This window comes from Tenrec ecaudatus, chromosome 4 (assembly GCF_050624435.1).
Source record: "Tenrec ecaudatus isolate mTenEca1 chromosome 4, mTenEca1.hap1, whole genome shotgun sequence".
Taxonomy (NCBI): domain Eukaryota; kingdom Metazoa; phylum Chordata; class Mammalia; order Afrosoricida; family Tenrecidae; genus Tenrec; species Tenrec ecaudatus.
This window is the reverse complement of record NC_134533.1, coordinates 105,664,249-105,689,095: the sequence shown is the minus strand read 5'-3', so window position 1 is coordinate 105,689,095 and position 24,847 is coordinate 105,664,249. Positions and strand designations below refer to the sequence as shown.

At 40.9% G+C, this 24,847-nt stretch overlaps 1 protein-coding gene across 1 annotated transcript in view; it reads right to left on the bottom strand.

Moving 5' to 3' along the window:
* DDX10 (DEAD-box helicase 10) overlaps nt 1-24,847 on the bottom strand; it is a 248,652-nt gene that overhangs the window by 11,568 nt on the left and 212,237 nt on the right. The window contains exon 17 of the mRNA XM_075546562.1: nt 10,477-10,616. Within this exon, the coding sequence (XP_075402677.1) occupies nt 10,477-10,616 (140 nt within the window). The remainder of the gene's footprint in view (nt 1-10,476; nt 10,617-24,847) is intronic.

Below are 24,847 nucleotides of genomic sequence, written 5' to 3'. Positions count from 1 at the left end.
AAATAGTCAATTTTTCTCGGTGGACTGTAAACTTTACGAGGAGGACTGGGATCCAGCCTGTCTTCTTTACTGCTTGTGTCAAGCACAAAGTAAAGATTCAGTTTACTGCATGCTTGGGGGGACGCAAGGGTGGGGGTGGGTGTACAAGGAAGAAGCTGACAGGTAAGGACATTTCCCATATTACAGTTCGGTTATAAGTACTTTACCCATATGCTGAGTAAGGTGCATTATATGACACCATTTTTACCTCATCATTCATTATTTCGGCCCAGTTCATAGGATATTATTGCAGACTCTTTCAAATATGGGGTTAAATTTGTGTATCTGGGGGCTTATTAAACGATTGTGATAAAGGAGATAGTGGAAAGTAAATATTCCAGAAGACACTACAATTTATTCTTGCAAATGACCATCCTCATTTAAAAACTCCTTCTACCAACGTTTTGCTCCTAATAATGGACATGACTACCAATTTATTAATAACCTCATTGTCAGTCAGATTGCTTTCTGTATTATATTTATTGTACCTTCACAATAACCTGACAAAATAAGAATTTTCTTCATTTGAACCATGAAGAAAAATGACGGGCAGAAAACTCGGCCAACACACCCGAGGTCTACAACCTGTAAAGGACAGCACATTCCGACACAGGTCTGCCAGCCCCAGAGCTCCAAGCCCCCAATTTCCCCTACAAGGTGAAGGGCCCGTCTTTGTTCTACACAGAGGTAATGTCACACAACTTCCCCCCACGTTACAAAATTTACGATTCCACAGAGAATAGTTCCCACTAATGTGGTGCTGGGGTGCTTGTAGGGAAGGCATTCAGGCTCTTGGTTCACAGAATGCCAGATGATTCACATCTTGCACCGGCTAGAAGACAGCTATTGTTTTCACGCAGATGCTGCCGAGCCCGCCCTGCCAGTAGTGTACATTCTGGTGTGGTGCTAGAGAAGGCAAAGGGAACAAGGCGGATTCTGCGATACTGTACAGTCCATGTACAGGAAGCTCCTAAATCTTATTCTACTTGATTTTTTTATTCTCTCTCCAACTCTTGGCAAAGAAGCCCTGGCCTGGGGCAGTGCAAGGCTGCTGACTGCAAGGTCAGCAATTCCAAACCAACAGTCACCCAAGGGAGAAGCACAACGCTTTCTATTCCCAGGAAGATTAAGTCTTGGAAACACATGGGCCAGAGTTCTGCTCCACCCCTTAGGGGTTCTGTGAGTTGGAAATCGACTCAAAGGCAGTGAGTTGCGCTCTTGAGGAACTTCAGCCAATGGGAATGGCATGGGGAGAATGAAAGGCAGCCTGGTGGCACAGTGGTTAAAAGGTTGGCAGTTCAAACCCGCCGGCTACTTGGAGGAGAAAGATGTGGCAATCTGCTTCTGTAAAGATTGACAACCTTAAGACCCGATACGAGCACTTCTACCCTGGTCAATGGGCTTGCTGAGTCAGGACTGATTTGATGATAGGAGAATGATATAGTATAACAACAAGGCAAGTATTAGTATCTGTCATACACAGGAGAAATAGTCATCATAAACAGTATTTTTAAAGGGTATTATCATTTTTTAAAGAGGGAAAAATTAATATCCAAATTTATAGGAAGAGAAAGGAGACCAGGGACAAGCAGAGTACTACGTAAGAAAAAGAGTTAAGGAGGCTTCTTGTTTCCCCTTGTCAAAACATACTATACAGCCACGGCAGTCAAAACAGCTTGATATTGCTACAAAGACCAATGGACTAGAACTGAGAGACCGGAAATGAATCCATTCACCTGCAGACAGCTCATTTTTGATTAAGGACTGGAACACAGTAAATGGGGCAGAGCTAGTAGCTTCAGCAGACCGTGCTGCCCAACTAGATTCGCGTTTACTGATGAGTGAAACAGGATCCATATTCACTCACCACTGTTTACAACAGCAAGGAGATGGGCTCGACCCAAATGCCCATCGGTGAAGAATGAATACATAACCCTTGGTGCATACACAAAACGGAATACTCGCCAAAAACAAACTACAAACTCACTGCCATCAAGGTGATTCAAACTCATAGTGACCCTGTAATCTTTATGGGAGCAAACAGCACCTCATCTTTCTCTCTTGAGCATCGGCTGATAGGTTCGAACTGCTGACCTTGCAGTTACCATCACAAAGCTTAATGTACCCTACCACCAGGGCTCCTTAATGGAATGCTATGTAATGTTAAAGGATAATGATGAATCTGTGAAGCACCTCATGACATGGTTGAATCAGGAGAACATTATATCGAGTGATATAAGTCAATCAATCACAAAGGATAAATACTGCATGAGATCACTGTAATAGGAACGACATCCGAACAAATAAGGAAAGAGTTTCACATTATAGGAAACAAGAGTCTGATGGGTACTGGGGGGGGGAGGGGGGGTAGGCGGGATGGGAGGGAGAGGAGAGGGGAAGGGAAGGGAATCACGGGCTAACAGGGTAGACAGGTATCAACTTGAGTAACAGGGGAAGCAATCTTCAACAAGAAGGAAATGCGTAAAAAGGCAAGTTTGATTAAGTCTTTGAATATAAAACTGATAACCTGCTCTGTAAACCTTCACCTGATTCACAATTAAAAGTCAACTTTTAAAAAAAGATGTGCAGATTAAATGTAATAAAAACTGATCAGAATGGTCTCTGTAGCCTGGAGCACCTTCCTGGGGCTGAAGGGTACTGCAGCCAGACCCACTACACGCTGTCTCAAGCACGCTTTATGTGCTGTCTGATACAACTCTGGCCAAGGCCCCAGAGATGAAAAAGATCTGCTGGGAAAATCTGTCAACTTCTTTCTGCTGAATGCAGCCCTTTATAGAAATAAGACTTGGTGTAAAGCGATCACTAAACTTTCAAGGATGCTGGGGGGCGTGCAGTCCAGTAAGTCATGAAAGGCAGCCGGAATCCCTAAGGCTTTGCTCGTCTGTCCCGATGCCCACGGGGCAGTCCCTCACTTCCGCAGCAGCCACACCGATTCATGAACATTGCGCTGTGTAAATCTGTACGCATTATAGCATAGAACAGACAGTCAGCAGCACAGCTGTGTAAGTCTTCTCAGAAAGCTAACCAAAGATAGGACAGGGGCTGCTTCCACGAAACCCACTCCCTTTATTGTGGGGTCTGCATGCCGTCTGCATACAGCTTCTCCGCCTCTCTGTCTACACTTTGGGAATGCCAGGGAAAGAAATTCGGTGATAACTGCGCTAGTACAAGCTGAGGTTGGCGATCACAGGTGAAGTGCAGTGAATAGTCATTTACAGACACACCCAAGTGTCCATTTTATGACACGCGCAGCCTGGCTGTGGAAAGGCAATGCGAGGGCAGGCGGCCAACACCCAAGTGTCCAGCTTGGGCCCCTATGTGTGTCGTACTTTCCTCTTGGCAAGCAATGTAGCCAATAAGGGAGTCTATAATTAAGGGGGGGGGGGAAGAGACCAGAAATCTTTATACCTATTCAGGCTCTCAGCTACTAATTTTTCAGCACTCTGGTATGCGCCAGACACCCTGTCTCTTCTCATAAATTTAAATGTACACAGTCACCACAACAGTTCTAATGAAGATTAACTACTGCAGTACAATCCACAAACTCTGCCCGGATTCCTTCTGATGGAGAAATGGGAGTGCAAGTATACCCATCCTTCAGGTCTCTTCTCCAGCTGCTCAGTACTGAAAACAGATATGTCAGAGCAGTCTTGCCAAAGAAAAGACTGACGGCTTCAGAATTCTTTATAAACATAACCACAGGAGAAGAGAAAAAGATGGCCTCGCTTAGACCAGAATTTGAATCACCAGAAAGGCAGAGGGGTGACAAGGAAACAGACCCCAATGTGCACGCCGCATGCACATCATTGACCTGTGTTCACATTTCCTCTTAAAAATGTTGTCATTGAGGATCGCCAAGGTATCCTGACATCTTCTCTATTCTGCAACCCTTCACTCCCCCAACACACACACACACACACACACACACACACACACACACACGCGCGCGCGCATGCGTGCGCGCGGAAGTGTCTATACTAAAAGCACGTTTGTTTTCATACAATTTCAAGTTGTTCAGGAGATCCCTGAAGTTCATTCTGAGAGTGCATGCTAAGAACCCCTGCTCAGCAGCACATTAGAACATGTACAAAATTAGCTCTCTTCTCTCCGCGAGTTAAGCATTTTAAACACCCCTAACAAATTGGATGTACACGACACATTTCTCTTGCTGCTAATCTGTGCTCCCCAGAAGCACATCAGCATCTCTCTCAAACTGCTCTCACTCATTAGTTTCCCATATTGAGATCGTCACCTGGCCACCCAAGCATGGCCCCCATGCTCCAGCTCTCGGGCAAAATTAAACTTTTCTGTTCAGGCTTGCTCTTCATTAGTCCTTCACATGACCTCAAAACAGGAGCGAGCCCCTCTCTCAGCAACACAATCCATGAAAAAATTAATTATAACCTTCAGTACAACAAAAACCACCTAACCTAACTTTTTTTTAGTTTTATTTTTATAAAACCTAAAATTTCAATAAAGAGGTAAGTGGGTAAGAAAATTATGGTGAGACAAAATGATGAGATGATGTTGCAGAGATAAGAGGCATGGCCTCATGAATATGCTACTGGAAGCAATGAAAAATTGAGGGGAAAGATGGTCCCGATTCTCATTCCCAATCATCCCTTTTAGTGAATGCCACGTTGCCATGCTCCAAAGTTAGGGCAGCTACCAAAAGAACTCTCCTGCCGGGGCCGCTCATCTTGGCGCATGGCCTCCTGTACCATTTACCCGTCTTCTGAGTTCTGGCACTCCTGAAGCATGCAAGCTCACAATCCGCAATGCAGGGGAGTTACACGTGACTTTCTTACACAAGGGGCCAGCAAATAACAAGAACTAGAAAGCAAAGAGCGAACACTGAGGTTATAAACATAAAGGGAAGCTCCCTCAGATCCACATCTCTCTCTTCCCCATGCCAACGCTGGTCCTTGCCGCCAGAAAATACCAGTTGCCCTACAAAAGGAGGGGCCACCTTTCTCTGAGAGTCCCCAAACACATAATCACTGCCTTCCTCCACTCCTCCAAATGTACTAGTTTCCCCTTGAATGCTACCTATCACAGGATATCCCTTTACTTACTTGTCTTTAGGGCAAAGGCAAAAGGGAGAACAAAGGAAAGGGACACAATTTCAAGCAAGTCCAAGTAAATTAGCTACTCTTATCGCCCCAAGTTCATGATCTGTCCTGGTAGCATCTCTGGGGTTTGACCCTTTGTATTTCACAAGTCTGAGAGACAACCAACATTTTCTTTTAAAAGGTGTTACGCATAGTGGAAGGGACATAAATAACCCGACGCTTTTAGTTTAAAAACAGAAACAAAACAAAGTAAAAGGGAAAATGATGCTCAATAAAACCAGCATATCATGAAGCTGAGTCAAGTGCTGTCCACATCGACCACCATCAACTAGAGGTTCAAAGAGACATGATTTATAGTCGATCATTTTCCCTTTTACAAGCCCCTAGACTCAGAGTTTTTTTTAAAGCTCTAAAAAAGGTTATCATTCATTATATTCAGCACCAACAATTCCACTAAAATGCCTATCAAATATATAATAGGCTGTTTCCTGCCCTAACCCAAACCTTTTTTTTTCTAACCAAAAACTTTTAAGAGGAAAATGAATCGATTTTCTGAGAATATTACTTTCCCAGGGACTCATCTTTGGTCCATACACATTTCTTTTCTAGATGAAAAAGCCTTGCACATCTTGGGAAATGGACTGTTGAGTCCTGGAATTGTAGCTGTTGTGCAAAATATCCTGAAACGATGTCAGAGAACGACACACCAGGAGTACCCTGAGCTTAAACATTTAGCCCCTTCAAAGAAATCACCTCTAAGGACAGGTATCTTCATGACATGACAAACCAGAAAATGAATATGGAACAAGAAGAAACGGCAAACAGTAACAAACAGACCACACTTCTGATCTGCCTTTGGTTCGCTACTGTGTACATTATTAGGTAAAGAGGACAACTAATTAAATGAAACGTGGGGCAGTTTTTCCTATACCGAAAATGTTATCAATCCGTGTAGAAGCTATTGCCTCAAAATTATGTCAAGAGTTTCAGGACAAACCCAAACAGATGTAATGGGTTTAATGGCACCTAGAAATATCTACCAAACAGCCCACTACCAACGATGCTTTACAAAGTCGCCTGCTTTATAGTCAGGAACTATGGTCCGTAAAGCAAAGATTGATAGATAGAAAGTAGTGAGGATCTAGCCATATCCTCTCTCTCTCTCTCTTTTTGTATTTGAAAAGGTTAAGATTATAAATATTAAAGACTTAATCTAACTGGGTAATGAATATTTGGAACACCCAGCTGCCTCTTTTCATCATATTCAATACTGTGCAAATGTTTCCATCATTAGCAATTCATATGAAGATGGTCATAAACCAAACATGATGAATGCTACTAGATATACAAAAATTAATCTTATCTTACATGCTCAGAGCCAAATCTTTCAGTTGTGAGACATAGCTAAAAGGAGCAATTTTATCGAATGAAGAGTTTAATTAGAATATGGTTGAAGATTCTACACAAAGATACTCTTGCCTCACTTCACAGGACATACTCTTTCCAAGGGCCAGTGACCTTTCTCCCTGCCCAGCTGTGACTTACACATCCCTTCATGGTCAGTCTGGACATCACTGCCTTCTGGAAGTCCTTCCTGACCCACTAAGTTTGGCTTAGGTCCATTACTATATGCACTGTGCGTTTATTCTCCATCTGACCCTTCTACACAACCCCCGCCGCCCAAACATTTTCTCTTCCACTGCATAAACCACAGCACTTCCCTACCACACTGTTGTGTAATTGCTTGCTTAGCTATCTGCAGTCCCCACTGAACCATGGTGTTACTCTGTGCCCTGGAGTGGGTTATAACTTGTAGTGACCCTACACAACAGAGTAGAACTGCTCATGGGGTTTCCTAGGTTGTGGTCCTTATAGGAGCAAACAACTAGATCTTTTCTCCTGCAGAGGGGGTGAAGGATTCGAACCTCTGACCTTTCAGGTAGCAGTTGCACATTTAATCATTATGCCACCAAGACTCCCTTGAGCAATAAACTCTGTGAAGGCAGAAAAGGTACTTTTCTTGTATAAGGTTTCATCTTCTATACCTGCCTGGCACAATACATACACTGAAACATTTTCAGTTGAAAGAATGGTGCTAAAAGTATGCCAACAAGACAGGCTCACAGATCTAGGTGTGAATTTTTAACTCACAACAAATAAGTACATATATAAGCTTTTTAAATGTTTTATATGATCATAGTATAAATACATTATGTGGAAGAGTGGTCATCAACTGGGTTGCTGCAATTCTCATCATAGGCAGTTCAAACCCACCAGCAGCTCTGAGGGAGAAAGAACAGTTACAGTCTCAGGAAGCCACAGGGTGTCAATATAAGTCAGTATTGACTCGGTGGTGGTGCATTTGGTTTGGGCCGGACTGTTTGGTAGAGCTTTAAAAAATTTTTAATTTCAAAGGTGCCGTGGAGTCCATTCCAACTCATAGCCCTGCTTTTAGGACAGAGTAGAGAGCTCCCCAGGGTGTGCGAGACTACAGATCTTTAAGGGGACAGATGCCTCCTTGTCCTCCATGGAGCAGCGGGTGGACTGAAATCGCCAACTCTGGTTGGCAGCCAAGCACTTAACCCATTGTGATACCAAGGCTTCTGTGTTTGGGGAGATAAAGAAATGAAAATGATTAACGTGCCCAAACACAACCGTAATATTTAGAGGTATTTTTTGTCACAAAAAGTCTGTCAAAATTTATGAAACAGGACACAGGATGATTCTGGGTGGTTCCCAGCAAACCAATGGATATTCTCTGAAATGATGACCAAGGTTTTCTAACTAGGTACCAGAGAGATTTTCTACAAATTGAGTGGGGTATCAGAGCCAGGAAATCCACACAGTTCAGGCAGAACATATGGAGCTGTCTCTACCTTGTTTTGTGGAACACAAATTACTTGGCTCCAAGAGGCTTTAGTTTCTTCACCTGTAGTAGAAGGCTCAATAACCATCTCTAGGTTCCAAGTCCACCCAGAAAACCTCCCTCCACCCAGAAAACCCCCCAAACAACCTAGGTTCGTCATAAAGGCCGTGCTGACATTGCCTCCTAATGTGACCCCTCACTTTTCCTAAGTCCATGTGACCCCAACTGCACGTGTACGAAAACCCTGCGCCAGTACTTCTTTTGTAAATCAAAGACACCCAAAGAGGAATCTTGCATGTGAGAACAAGGGAAAGGAGAAGTCAGCATCAAGCAAGCTCTGCAACAAGCAGCAGTGGCCACCCCCGCGGGGAGCAGGAGGGGCCGCACCACGCTTCTGCCCCAGGAACGACGCTGGACATGGGGGAAAGATGCGGATGGCTACAGGCCTGGAAACGCAGAGGAGGTTCTACCCTGTCCTACATGGTCACCATGAGTTGACATTGATTCGATGGCCGTGGGCTTGGAATTTTTAATACTGCACACACATTAGTTTTACTTTAGAAGGCAGTATACCTATCATATTACCTCACTTTTAATTTTATGTTTAATATTTTAGGTCTTGTGTGTTATTTGGAATGGTTTAGTAGTTTGTTTCTCAGATATTCAAATATTCAAAAAAAAATCTTTTCCCAGATAAATTAATGGTAATTGCTTCTTAACCCTAAGGCATTTTGGGTGATGGAAGGAAGATAATAATATAAAGATATACGTGCTAAGTTAAATCAAAACAGAAACCATTCTAAGAGAGAGAGCTTTACATAAGTATAGGATTGGCAGCAAACGAGACAATACTACTAGTTTATTTCAGTCTCTGATATGGACATCATGGAATTTATCCAAGTAAAGCAAAAGCTAAACCAAAATAAATCCTCGCGGCCATCAAGTTGAATCAGACTTGTGGCAACCCCACGTATTAACAGACAGAACGTTCTATAGGGTTCTCTTGGTGATCATCTTACAGCAGCGCACCGTCAGGCCTTTCTTCTGCAGCACTGCTGGGTAAGTGAGCGAGCGAGCACAAACCACCTGTGCCACCGCGCACCCTAAGGTGTGCTATATTGACTCTCAAAGGTCAATTCCCAAGGAGTAGGAATGTGCCCTGAACATCTATCATTTAGCTTTTAGGAAAGACTTACATATTTTTCTAAATCCTTATGTTTTTCAATGATGCTGGAATCTCTTAAAAGACTGTAGTTTTAGGCTGGTGAATTGTTCATGTCATAAAAGGCTTGTTTACATGAGTATAAAATTAAAATGCAGAGTAATTCTGAATTGCTCTGTAGACCTCCCCACAGTTCATCCTAAAGGGGTCATCCTTGCAAAGTATTTTGAGCATGTTGTTCTTGCTAAAATATGAGATTAGAACTCCCAGCACCCATTTCCTAAAATGGCAAATTCTCTGGGGTGTAACATCCTTTACCAGCCAATCATTAATACCCATTTCGTATTTAAATGAAGGGGCTCTGGTGGTCTGCAGTTCAAAACCACTGGATGCTCCTCAGGAGAAAGACAGGGCTTTCTAGTCTCATAATTAGTTACAGTCTTGGAAACTCAAGGGGGGCAGTTCTACCCTGTCCAAGAGGGTCGCTATGAGTTGCCATCAATTGGATGGCAGTGGGTTCGATCTGACTTGATTCTATGCTTAAATATGTTCAATGGTTTGGAATGTTCATCAAACTTTTGACATAAAGATTACCAAAAGCCTTTTGACATCAAGCCATTTTTGACTCATAGGTGAGCCTGTACGGTAGAGTAGCACTGCCCCATAAGGCTTCCATGGCTAGACACCTGTATGAAAACAAACTGCCACGTATTGATCCCACGGAGCAGCTGGTGGGTTATAACCACCACCTTTTCAGTTAATGGGCTAGTTCTTTAACTACAGTGCCATAAAGAACTTGTCCATAAAGATCACAGTCAAGGAAACCCTTTGGGGGAGTTCCACATTTTTCCTATAGGGTTTCTATGAGTTGAAATCAACTTGACAGTATGTAAAAACAATGTCTTATAGATATTAGAGGTACAAAAAGGAAGCCATTCAAATGATCAGTTCTGGAGGCATAGAGGGTTACACACAAGGGTTGCTAACCACAAGGTCCTTAGTTCAGAACCATCAGCCGCTCCATGGGAGAACGACGAGGCTTCCATCGATATTAACAGCCTTGGTAACCGTAGTCAGAGTCAGAATGGACTCGATAGCATGATTTTGTGTGTGTTTGGTTTTTAAATCAAATAATCAGAGGAACACATGGCATTGTAGAGTAACTTAAGAGGCAGAAGCAGGGCTTAGAATAGTAACAGAATTATCCAGGACATTAATAAAGGTTAACACTCTGAGTAAGACTTTCAGTAATGATTTTTGGGTTTATTGAAAGGAGATGTTTCACATACTTAAATCCACCAGTGATAAAAACATACCTAGTTTTATTATCGGTATCTTCACTGTCCGAATCTTCAGCACTTCTATACTTGTCAGGATCTGGAAGCGTGCTGGGATCAAACCCACCACTATCATCATCATCACTCCAATCCAGAAAGGCTTCATCTTCCTCTTTGTCCTACGAAAACACAACGGGAAATGTGGCTTTAGAAGTCAACGGATGAATCATCAGGTCTAATTCCTCTCATGGAGATCCTGAAAGTAGAAGGCTTCTATTCTGATTAAAAAATTGTGACTTTTTAATCTTTATTTCAGAACTTCAATCATATGCCGAGAGAAAGGAATTTGTCATTTCAAAATGAAACAAAATGTGAAGCAGAAACTAAATCACTATTAAGTGCCTAAAACTCAATACAGAGAAAGGTTGTCCATTTTTATACTCTCATGTAACTCAGTCACGAAAGAAATATACAATGAAGTTGTTTTAATGTTCCTGTCCACACACATAAGCTTCAAAGCTACCAAAATATTACCTAGAAATATGTTAAAGACTGAAAAGAGTATAATAGCATCTGTCTATTTCATCACCACAATCGCCTATAAGTAGCTTTTACTAAGGGCTTTTTAAACAAATTGAATTTCAAGTAGGAAGACTGGGACAGGAGGATAATCCAGGATGGGAAGGAAGAGTAAGAAAAAGAACCTGAGACTCAATACACACAGAAGCACAGTTGTACATGAGACCCACGCTAAAATTGGTCTAAGAAAGCCGTTTAGGGAATACGATAAAGCTGTCTAACAGAAGTGTCTCTATTCAACAAATATTTATGGAATCACTATTCCACATGCCAGACCTTGTTCTAGGTTCCCAGGGTGCAGTAGCAAACAAGAGAAAGGTAATGAAATGAACGCCTCCAGGCAATTACCAGCATCACCAATGAAAAGAAGGGCAGGTTCTGCTGTTGCTGGGAGTAGCCAATCATCACCAAAGCACAAATACTGTACGGTCCCACTTGCAGGAGATGTCGCAGAAAGAAAATGTATACAAGCTAAAGGCTGTCAGTGGTAACAAGGAAGGGAGAGAGGGAGAAATGGAATGATTTCACAGGGAGCACCAAGCTTCCGTGAAGGGTGATGGGGAAATTTTGGAAATGAGCAATGGTGATAGCTACCCAAGAGTGAACATGATCAATTTCCATGAGCCGTACATGCAAAAAATGTTGAAATAGCAAATGTCTTATCTGTACATATAAAGAATATTATTCATAGTTTACAATTAAATGAATAGCAACACATAAATATCCAAACATGTATGAAGTGAAGGGGCTCTGGTGGCCCAGCAAGTGACGGGCAGCTAACAGAAAGGTTGGCAGTTTGAACCAACCAGCTCCTCCTTTGGAGAAAGATGGAGCTATCTGCTCTTATACAGATTTATAGCCTTGGGAGCCCTATAATGGATTTCTATCAGTTGGAATTCACTCAATGGCAAATTTGTTTAGCAGAATGGTCTGTAACCTATGAATCTCTAACATATGGCTGATTAAGTATGGATCCTGGTGTCACAAACCTCTGTCTCTTCAAGGTGTTTCAGGTAGAAATTTGTGACCACTTGTCCTCACTGGCTAATCCCTCTCTCATTTCTCTCTTTTTGGCCTGCTCAAAAAAAGCAATTCATAAGCATAAACAAATTGAGGTCATGTCTATGAACTGGCTGTTCATTCCAAAACCTCTGAGGAAAACAGCACCTAAAATAAGAATGCTTCCCCCCCCCCCCAAACTAGTTGTTGGGAAGACTAAATTATAAGTAGGGCAGTTACAAAGATCTGAAGAAGAAATCAAATTACCCAGCTAACTATTGCTCATTGTGGTTGAGAATTGGCATTCCCCTAATCAGCCTGAGTTTGAATCCTGGCTCTACCACTTTCACTTTGGATTACTTGATGAAGTTATTAACCTCACCTGTAAACTGGGAGCAGTAGTAGCTCCATCTATAGAAGGCAGAGTGAGCGCATACAGAAAACGCTCTCAGAGTGACTGGTCTATAGCGAGAGTTCTCAATACGATGTGTGGGTGCTGTTGAGTTGGTTCAGAGTACCCCTGTGTATCACAGAATGACGTGCTGCCTGGTCCTGCACCTTCCACGCAAGTGTGCCCTCTGTTGAGGACAAAGCACACAATTTGGTAAATAAGAATCATCTTTTTATTTCTGCTTCCTCAGAATTTGGAAAATCAAACATAAATGGCAAAGAAAATAAAGAAGAGGCACTTTCCATTTCAGAGAGACTTGCTACCAGATTTTCTTTAAAGACTGTCTCATTTATTTGTTACCTTGGACATGCCTGAGAAAATAAACTCGAAGTCTAAGTATAATTATATTTATGACCTTCCTGTATTCCACATAGCATTCATAAAAATAAAGTAAGCTTTAAGAACATATATATGGGTAAACAAGCGGCCATCTAGCTCAGAAGCAACAAAGCCCACATGGAAGCACACCAGCCTGTGCAATCACGGGGCGTCGAAGGGATGAGATATCAGGCATCATCAGAAGAAAATATCTTATCACTGAGAATGAGGGGGAGTGTGGACCCAAAGCCCGTCTGTAGGCAATTGGACATTCCCTTACAGTAGGGTCTCAGGGAGGAGAGAAGCCAGTCAGGGTGCAGTGTAGCAATGATGAAAAACATACAACTTTCCCCTAGTTCCTAAATGCCCCCCCCCACTATCATGATCCCAATTCTACCTTACAAATCTGGCTAGACCAGAGGATGTACACTGGTACAGATAGGAACAGGAAACACAGGGAATTCAGGGCGGATGATCCCTTCAGGACCAGTGGTGCGAGTGGTGATACCAGGAGGTTGGAGGGAAGGTGGGGTAGAAAGGGGGAACCGATTACAAGGATCTACATAAAACCACCACCCTGGGGGATGGACAAGAGAAAAGTGGGTGAAGGGAGACGTCGGACGGCATAAGGTATGACAAAATAATAATTTATAAATTATCAAGGGTTCATGAAGGAGAAGAAGTGGGGAGGGAGGGGTAAAATGAGGAGCTGATGCCAGGGGCTTAAGTGGAGACCAAATGTTTGTATGCACAAATGTACAATGAATGTACAAATGTGTTTTTACACAATTGATGTATGTATGGATTGTGATAAGAGTTGTATGATCCCCTAATAAAATGATTTTAAAAAGAATGTATATGTAGAAATTGCTGACTTTCTGTGTTTTCTTGTGCACATTTTCACCACATACATAAAGAATTTGATTTATTCTTGTTATTTAATTCCTTTATGAATTTAAGTTTTTCCATGTAAGTATGAATTAAATGTAGATAATTAACTGTGACATCTCAAAATTACTAGGGTAAGACAATTCCAAAATATAAAAAACAAACCAAAACAAAAACTATGATATTTCTGATATTGACAAAGTAAAGAATTTAAGATCTGTGAAGAGCATTTAAAATTTTTAACCAATCTAAACAATTTAAACTTCATTGTTTATTTTTCGTGCACATCAAATTTCTAATTTTTTCCTAAAGTTGAGAAGACAATTCTTTAGAGCCTTAAAAATTTAAATAAAAATGCTGAGATAGATGGCTAGATAGCCAACAAACTTGAACATTTAAAAAAGACTGAGCTTTGAGATTAACTCATGCTATACATTTTAAGTATAAAGCTACTTAGATAAGAACTTACTGACAACTTTTCTCTGAATTATGAGGGCAAAATAATTGGTGGATAATACCAGAGGCAATGATTAAGAGTGATTATAGCGAGAACACAGAAGCAGCCAACAATGTCCCTACATTGTAAAATCAAACCATAATAGTCTGACCCCTTCAGATTTAAAAAATGATGTATTAAGAAGATATTTTTGAAAATTTCCCATTTAGTTCTGTCTCACCAAAAGTTAATGCACACTAGTGATGCTGGGCTTTAGCTTAATACTAGTTCTTAACACATGGTTCTTTGCTATCTGTCCAAACTGTGAATCCCTTTATAATAAGCATCTTTGCACGTTAAAGCCTGTTTTATTCAAGTGCAGTATCCCTGGTGGCACAGAAGATACAGCTGGGCTGCGGTCTAAACAGTCCGCATAGGTCAAAACCACAATCAGCTCCCTGGGGACCCATGGGGCTTTCCACTCCCATAGTTACCGTCTCGGAAACTAACAAGAGTGTGCTACCCTGTCCTATGGGGTCTGGTCATTATTAGCATCAACTCAATGGCAGTGAACTTGGTTTTTTCTTTTCTTTTGGTTTTTGTTCAAGTGCTCTGAGCGCTACACGGAACACAGAAACATCCCTGTCCTTCCTTACATCCAGTATTAATATATAAAATCAACATAGCAAATGAGAGGACAGTAACACATTTCAGCACTAGCCTAAGTAAATAGGAATTCAAGACAAAAAATGGAAATATCAGGTGGGTGGGTGTGATAAAATGTCCAGCGGAAACAAGTAGGAGAATTTAAGCAAAGGCCAGTTTGTTTACTGAATTTCTCTCTTAACTGTAATAGAACTTACTAGAATTTCATTTGGCTTCATCTTTTTTCTTAGTGCACCCCCACCCAAATCAGACTATATTACTGAAAGACTATATATGAATTATGCACGAAGTAACCATAGCAAGAACAGTAGGCCAGAGGCTGGCATAAGAATACTCAAAGCGCCAAAGAACAAATCCAAAATTTGGAAAGAGCTTCAGAGTTGCGGTGTTCCTTCAGCTACTGTTTAATGCTTACTAACTGTGGGTGAAGCACTGTGGTGAAAGAAGATGCCAGCAAGGGACCCTGATTCAGCACGTTGATTTTAATGAAGATTTTAGCAAAGTAAAATGTCTTCTAAAACTGCCTTGGCACAGAATTCCTAAATTGTTTATTCAGATGTCTACTTAATGTATGAATATGCCATGGAGCTTTGCAGGGTAGCGCAAATGCTATCTCCTTCATAATACTTATTAAATAATGGTGTGGCCCACTATTGAACATCTTTGTGTCTAGTTCTCATCACTCCAGAAGAAAATTACTGTTATTAAATAAAATAAAAACTGCAACCCTAGCCTGACATTCTTCTCACAATAATGAACACTTTAATAATAGGGGATGATTCACAAGACTCCAATTTGATTGTCTGCTCTATGCCTGGCTAGTTGTGTGTCCACAGGCAATTAACTTAAATCGAGGAGCTTTAGTTTTCTGATCTGTGTAATCTGAACACTGGCATCTACTACTCAATGCTATTGGTAGCACACAGTGAGAATGCGTCAGGAGAGATTCCAGCCTCAGCCTGTCTCCATCATTAACAGAACTGTGCATTCTGGTGGGGAGATAGCGGTTCTCTGGTGGGCTTACCCTTCTGTTCTCTCAAACCCTGACATGGGAAGAAGAGGACACGAACTTTTACTCCATCCAAAGTTTGACGGAATATTACTCAATAATGAAAAGAGCATAGCTCTCAACATGGGTGGTTCTGAGTTTAGAGAAGATATAAATTCCTAAAAGTTTTGATATCATTTAGGTTTCATTGGCTAGTGACACAGGGCAGTTCTCTCTGAGAACTGTTTCAGATTGTTGAGAAATAAGAAAGCAGAGAACAAAGGTCGTATATTCTACATGCCATTTATGGCCAAGAATTAATTAAATTTCAAAAGCTGTAGTATGAGTGGGATCATGTAACTCCTCTGTCACATGGCTGTATTTTCACTCTTTGGTAAAAATTGACATGTTTCAGGGGAGAAGAAAAACCAAAACAGGGTTAGTTGAGCTCTAGTTCCATAGCAAAAATATACTGACAGGATGGAACTTTTGTAATGTGCATGTTGATTTCTATTATATTCTTCTTGATTCATTACATCAATTTATTATCACTTCTCCAAGTGGGAATCCAAGTACAAGCTGAACTTCTCTCATTGAGCTACTGGAAAGCTATTCTTTTCAAGGATTAGCACTGGCTCATGTTTGGTGAAAATAAATAGCAATTTAAAATCAGAAATAAATTGGATGAATTCCCGTTCTGACAAATGCATGACTGAACCCAGTAGAATGTAAAAAGCCATTAGCCCTGTGCATACAAAAGGCAGAAGTGGGGGTGGGGTAGTGGGGGGGAGATCATATCCTTAAAATGTAAACAATTACACATCATGACAGCATATATCTCTTCAAAGAAAAATGCCATTTTGAGGTCGCTGCATGAGCTGTCTTTGAACAAACATTTCCAAACAAAACCTCTTTTTTTTTTTCCATTTTAGCATTTTATACCAAGGGCGTCGACCACTTCTGTTGAGATCATCTTGCTCCAATAGTGAAGCCTCCTAAGAGTAGGATCATTCTATGGGGGCTGGTTTTAAACAAATTGCCTACCACCACTCTCACAGCAATAAACATGTCTTCTTCATTTTCTCTCATTCCCTCTCTCCCTCCCAATATCAGAGAACCAATGACTCATGAAGTGGGAAAGCGGTCTCAAATAAGGTCTTTAAGATTCAAGACTACTCTAGACCACAGTTGAGCAGTTCCTCAAAGTTATTCAGTTACCACATAACGCCCCAGCCACTCTGCTCTAAGATATTTACTCAAGATCATTAAAAGCATATATCCATATAAAAACTTGTACATGGATGTTCGCATCAACATTTAAAATAATCAACTCAAGATATCGTTTATTAGACAAATGGATACATAAAATATAGGACAGCTAAGTAACAGAAGGGGACTTCAAAAAGCTTTTAGAAGCCTCCTTCTAGAATATTCCAATAGCCCATGATCGTCTAGTCAATGCTGACTCCCACAGGGTTGTACGGTTTCTGAGGCTGTACCCGTGTATGGGAGAAGAAAGCCTGTGTTTGAACAGCTGACCTTTGGAGTTAGTAGTCCACCACTTACTTAACCAGCGCACCACCAAGGTTCCTCAGTGACAGCAAAAGGAAATGTAGTGTTGATACAGGGTATCAAAAAATGGACGTGGAGTCATTAGTGACAGTGTCATTTCAAACAATCAATCAATAAACACTAAACAAAACAAGTGCTGAAAAACTCGATTTATACACGAGTATCTATGGTAGATTTTAAAGTCACTTCTGGTATTTTCTTTATGACACATTAATAAGGTAGATCAGCACTCAGAAAGGTTGCAGGCTGCGTGGTAGTGCCCAGTTGGCAAGTTTCCTTTAAAGTATGACTTTCACAGACTGAAAGATGTCTCGAGAATTCTCTTTAAAGTCGGTGCTTTACTGTCTGATTTGAGCTTGTCAATTTTTGTTGTTAAAAAGGGTAAAACTAGAGGACAAAGGAAAAAGGGCTATTTTCAGTAAGCCTGCCTTGTCCTTGTTGATTGAAAAAATGGGCCTTTGAGATTTTAAGTATATTTGTTCTCCCAATGTTATTAAAGCGCTGAATGAATTTAAGCAGTAAATAATAGAAACTATGTACACAAAGCTGTTAAGGGCAGTCACTATTTTATGCCAAGAATTAGCTTCTTCCCTTAACCTGAATTTGTCAGAATTTGTGCTTTGATATACAAAGCAAATATTCAAGGGTAATATTTAGTTCCTGTGTACAAGTTATATCAATACAACTGTTGTCAGTACCTGTATAAGGGATTGTGATACACAATTGGTCATCTTAGGGTTTTCCCCATGAGTGCACCACATAGGCAGTGCTTGTTGTTCTTTCTTATAGCTGAACCATTTCCCTTTAGCAAAATAAATTTAGTCTGGCATTTGATGTTCTATTTTCCATGTATTAGCTCACCGTTTCTATTTTGCTATCATTTCTAGTAAAGCTACAAGAAAGGGTAGAAAAAAATGTATTCACCAACTACCTGCTGATGAGATGAACCAAAGGCTGCATACATGTTCTTTATATGTTACTGTTTCATGTTACTTTCTTTTTAACAAAGCTTACTGTTAGCATGGTTCATGCATTTGAACATCAAAGGTTTTGAATTTTACATGAGAAAAACCCTAATTCTTTGCAGAGTAGTTGCTTATTGGGAAATAAAATATTTAAGACTTGAGCACATGGTGTGACCTTCCATTTGTGATAATCACATTATTTAAATTAATTGCTATATACCATCAGAGCAGTGGTAATACTACTAAAATTTCTGGAATATTTTTAGGTTCATATGGCAATGGATATACTCTACATTTGTAAAAAGCCTTTCATATGCTGTCAAAAACCAAACTCACTGCCATCGAGTCCATGCCGACTCATAGTGACCCTACATGGCGGGAGGGAGCTGCCCTGTGAGCTCCAAAATGGAACTCTTTATGGAATAGAAAGCCCCATGTTTCTCCTGAGGAGCTGCTACTGAACTGCCCACCTTGCGGATCGCAGCCCAACTCGCAACCACTATGCCACTAGGGCTCCTTACGTTCTCTTAAGTAACTCATTATCGACACTAGCTCATTAGTATCTTAACAATATCCCTAGTATGCTCTGTACTACAATGTTGTTGTCATTAAGATGGCTACAAAAAGAAAACATTCTCTCCTAAACAAAAAGCACAATAGAAACTTTCCATTAAAAAACTTTCTGTTTTTATCCTAATTCTTTGTCACCACAGATAGGGCAATGGTCAGCATAAGAAATGTAAGACATCTTAAAAATAATCTAGCTAATACTCTTATGTAACATTATAAATAAGCACACAGGCAAGAAAAGCATGTCAATCTAGGGCATATACATACTCGTGTATACGCCGAGTTTTGGCACATTTTTTAATGCAGTTTTTATGTTAAAATCAGGTGCCTACCTGATATTCGGGCTGGCTTATACTTGAGTGCACACAGGAAGTATATTTCCCAAGATCACACAAATTAGTGGCAGAATTAACCCTCGGTGTTTTCTGCTTCTCGGTCGTCCAGTCAAGACCAGACACTGCCACGGATTATAAGCATGTACAAGATATTTGGCAAAAGGTGATGGCGGTGGTGTTAGGTGCCATCCAGTCAGTTCTGACTGACAGCGACCTTCAGTGTACAACAGAATGGAACATTGCCGGATCCGGTACAACTGTTCTCATATCTGAGCCCATTTGTTGCAGCCACTGCGTCACTCCATCTTGCCAAGGGCCTTGCTCTTTCACACAGGCCTCCAATTCACCTAGCATGCTATCCTTCTCTGGGGCCTGATTTCTCCTGACATGTCCAAAACACATGAGAAGGAAAAAGCAAGCACCCACTAATCACTAAATACCAGTTAGTACTCACAATAAGGCGGGTCTTTCTTTCCGAACAGGGAAGCAGCTAAAGAAAAGTTATCAAGGTGGGCTTCCGATACCAACCTGGCCCGAATTCTCCCAACTACAGTAATCAGTTAGTTACAGAATCAATATGACTTCAAAACACAGCCATTTTGGTAATGACCATGTATGACACTGCTTTCAAAACAAGCTTCCTATTCTGTTTTATAACTCAGCACCAATCAGACAGTTCCCAGATCTCAAACACATATGGGTTAATGTTTCTGTGTGCAGGAGACTGGCAGGTAGACAGATAGCAAAGCCGGTGCGTGCACTATCGCCCACAAGAACACCCCACAGGGCAATGTGGGAAGACAATTCCCTCCCCAATGGGGCTCAAAGAGCAGAAAGTGAGAGATGAAGGACTACTGCTCTGTAATGCACCAACTCAAGAAACAATGCGGCGGCCAATGAGATTTGTAATGCCGTGTGCACCCATATGCAGCTAACGTGCGGGGCCATGATCAGGCTTGAGAGAAAGAGCTCCAGAACACTTCTTCTTGGTCTAAGATGAACACTGTACTCCCAATGAAGCAGGCCTCCTACTAACCCAGAGGCCTCTTCATGAAACTGCCTCTTCTCAGAGCTCTGAATCATTTCCTATGAACGATGAAATCTGGTGAGATGATCTATTCAGATATCCCAGCGCTGCTTGGCAAACTGCTGCAAAGAGGCAGGTACAGATAGCTTTCTTTGTGGTTCAAATGGTTGATTACAAACCACAGAGATAGTGTCCACTAAAGAAGCAAACACTTGGTATTCTGTGCAGCAGGTCGCTAACTTTTGGTTTAGCAGAAAACACTACATTGCATTTTCTGACCACAAGACCACTAGAATAGAAACATCGTGTTTTGCTTGGTGTCTTGATCAATTCTATTAAAATAGGTCTATGATCTTTCCTTTGCTACAATCTCTGCACTAACCAGAACTATCAGACTATCCTAATATGTTAAAACATATTTTTGGTAATAAATGACTGAACTCAATTAACAGTGGTATTACTATCACTATTTATACAATATAAAAGAAAGTTTCAGTAAGGATGTAGAGAAATATGAGATTTTTATATGAGATACATGTCAAAAATTGATATATTATTGAACTACAGAAGTAAAAACTTTATATAGAAAAGAAAATGTGAGACTACCTGGTATACAATATAGCATGTGGCAAATAGTGATCCTTAATATTCAGATATAATTCATTCTCATATTGGGGATGAGATCATTTAATAAGAGACTAATGGTAAGTTTTCTGGCCTTGGTGAGTTTACCATTTTAAGGACAACATATAAAATTTGAATATGACACAATGGGACTAATATCACAACTCAGAGAATGAAGCACTGATGTGCATAAGAATACATGATTCACTGAATGATGATATTTAATACGCTGTTTGAAAGAGGATAAAACCTCCCTAAAGAGGATCGTATTGGCTTAAGAGAATTCCTGTACCTTTTAAAGCAGGGCTAATTTTACTGCTGAAGCATTTGTAATATTGGTCCCAGTATGCTTGATTTAATTGTCCAGGTCAACGCGCTCCTCTATGAACCAGGGGGGCTTTGTCAAGGCTGGCTGAATTCAAACTACAAGTTGCCTGACATACCATCTCCTTATTGTGACATTGCTCAAAATAGTTATGATTTGAAACATAAGCCAGGCTTAAGTAGCAACTACAGCCCCAGTGCTCTACCAGAGTTGTGATAAAGGTCAAGGAGAAATTTCCATAGGGGGTGTGCTACTTTTGTGGCCTGCGGCTCGATATCTATCCTCCACCAGCCGTCAGGTTTTACGTTGTAAGTGGTGTGGGATGTTAGCAGAATCTGCCTTGTGGGGCTGTTGCAAGACGAAGAGATCAAGTGCTCAGTGAAGTGTACCAGAGATGACTTAGTTCTACCTCCTGCAAGTGCAGACGAGGTCAAAGAACTGGTGGGAAGTCCTGTCCCAATGTCACCGTCAAACAAATGAATAACATTCTAGATCCCTTGATTCTGAAGGGTTCCTTCTTCCATGCAACACCACTTATGGCAAAGTACATGTGACTATGGTGTGACTTGCATATGCTATGACAGAACTAGCATATGCACAATTACTTCTCTCCAAGTGGACCTATCTGAGAATACAAGAGAAGGCACATGTAACCTCTCTCCAGTGTCAGTGTGTCATAGACGGTTTGAATTTTTCCTACGAATCCTATAATTATTAAAATTATGAAGAAAATACAGCCCTAAACTATGACTACTTCTCTCATGAACCATAACACCTACATGATATCTTCATGATTGAAATATAACTAGCAAAAATACATTAATTAAATAAAAGAAAGATAACTGGCAATGTACTAGGCTACAACTCAAGTTTTAAATGGAAATTAAGACATACAGGGTCTGAGCAGAGCACATGTGGGGGAGGATGAATGTAGAATATCTACCTATTCTCTTTTAGAATCAATGTTTAAGATTTTAATGATAATCATTACATAAATGGTAAGAGCAAAAAGAGAAGCATACTGGTAGGGCGTGACCAAGGGTAATATAACTGAGAGGAATTACAGAAACCCAAATGAAGGCTGATCATGATAGTGGGCTAAGATGACAGCAAAAGTAAATAGAGGAAAGAGCTAGGAGGCAAAGGGCATTTATAGAGGTCTAAATACAGGTATGTACCTATGTAATTATATTTATAAATGAGGATGGGGAAATAGATCTATGTGCATATATGTAAGGTTTAGTATTAAAGTAGCAGATGGACATTGGGCCTCTACTCAAGTACTCCCTCAACGCAAGAACACTTTGTTCTATTAAACTGGCATTCCATTATGCTCGCCTTCCCAACACAGTCGATGAAGACAAAGCGGGTGCATAAGCAAATGTGGTGAAGAAAGCTGATGGAGCCAGGCTATCAAAAGATAATAGCCTCTGGGGTCTTAAAGGCTTAAAGGTAAACAAGCGGCCATCTAGCTGAGAAGCAACAAAGCCCACATGGAAGAGCACACCAGCCTGTGCGATCACGAGGTATTGAAGGGATCAGGGATCAGGTATCAAAAAAACAAAAAAATTATATCATTGTGAATGAGGGGGTGTACGGAGACCTAAAGCCCATGGGTGGGGTCGAGGGGAGGAAAAGAGCCAGTCAGGGTGCAGTGTAGCAAGGATTAAACATAAACTTTCCTCTAGTTCCTAAATGCTTCCTCCTCCCCTGCCCCCCCCCCCCCACAATATCATGATCCCAATTCTACCTTACAAATCTGGCTAGACCAGAGGATGTACATTGGTACAGATAGGAAATGGAAACAGGAAATCCTGGGCGGATGATTCCTTCAGGACCAGTGCTGAGAGTGGTGATGGGAGGGTGGAGTAGAAAGGGGGAACGGATCACAGGATCTACATATACCTCCTCCCTGGGGGACAGACAACAGAAAAGTGGGTGAAGGGAGATGTCAGGCAGGCAGTGTAAGATATGACAAAATAATGATTTGTAAATTATCAAGGGTTCATGAGGGAGGGGGGCAGTGGGGAGGGAGGGGGGAATGAGGAGCTGATGTCAGGGGCTTAAGTAGAGAGAAAATGTTTTGAGAATGATGAGGGCAATGAATGTACACATGTGCTTTACACAATTGATTTATGTATGGATTGTGCTAAGAGTTGTATGAGCCCCAATAAAATGATTTTTTAAGTAAAAGAAAAAAAGAGACGCATAAATGCAGAATGAAACACCTTATTGCACTTAGAATTGTAGATGTGTATGGAGAATTTTAAAAGTGAAGAAAGTTGGGAGGGAGGGAAAGAAGGGGAGCTGATACCTAGAGCTCAGTAGAAAGTAAATGTCTAGAAAAGAATGACAGCAACATTTGTAAAATATGCTTTATACAACTGATGTATGGACTGCTATAAGAAGTTTTAAGAGCCACCAATAAAGTGATCTTTTAATTAAAAAAATAAAACTTAAGAACAGATCTTAATCACTGGCTCAAGGTTCTGTCACTGACCCAAAACAAGAAAAAAGCCTGGTATATTAATTCTAGTCTGCTGTTCCAAAATTTTTTCTCATGAGAACACTTGTGCAAGATTACCAAAATATATTTGTCTGTTATTTGCTAAAGAACCAAAGAAATGGAAACCAGAGGCATAAGAGTTATAAATCTTATCTCCCAACTATCAATGAATACCAATAACTTTTACTTTCTAACTATCATAATAACTTAAAAAGCATGTTTCAAATTACTTTATTGCCTATACAATTGAGGATTATTTGCTTACATTCTAGATGTCACCAGGAAATTATTATGAGGTCTTAAAGTAAGTTTCTGTACAGTGTAAAATTGAATGCAAGCCTTCTTAATTAATCAGATTATTCCTTTTTCCAGCCAGATTCTCACTGACTGCTCAACCGTCCATCTGTGTGAGATGTGGGTTATCATATGATAAAACATTCTGAGACAATAATGAGATCTACTTTAAAATGGTCTTAAGAAACTTCTGTGTTTCCAGTTCCTATCTGTACCAGTGTACATCCTCTGGTCGAGCCAGATTTGTAAGGTAGAATTGGGATCATGATAGTGGGAGTGGGGGTAGTGGGGAGCATTTAGGAACTAGAGGAAATTTGTATGTTTCATCATTGCTATGCTGAACCCTTACTGATTCATATAGGGAACCCAGGACAGATGATCCCTTTGGGACCAGTGGTGAGAGTAGCCATACCACGAGGGTGGAGGGAGGGTGGGGTGGAAAGGGGGAACCAATCACAAGGATCTACATATAACCTCCTCCCTGGGGGATAGACAACAGAAAAGTGAATGAAGGGAGACGATGAACAGTGTAAGATATGACAAAATAATGATTTATAAGTCATCAAGAGTTCAAGACGGAGGGGGAAGAAGAGAGGGAGGGGGGAAATGAGGCGCTGATACCAAGGGCTCAAGTAGAAAGCAAATGTTTTGAGAATGATGATGGCAACAAATGTACAAGTGTGCTTGACACAATGGGTGGCTGTATTGATTGTGATAAGAGTTGTACAAGCCCCCAGTGGAAGAAAGAAAGAGGAGTAAAAGGGGGGTGGGGAGAAAAAGAAACTTCTGTCTGCTCTGGAGGTTGTTTTGTTCGGTTTCATTTTTAGGCAGAACTTGGGGTGAATTGTAAGTAAACACTACATCCTA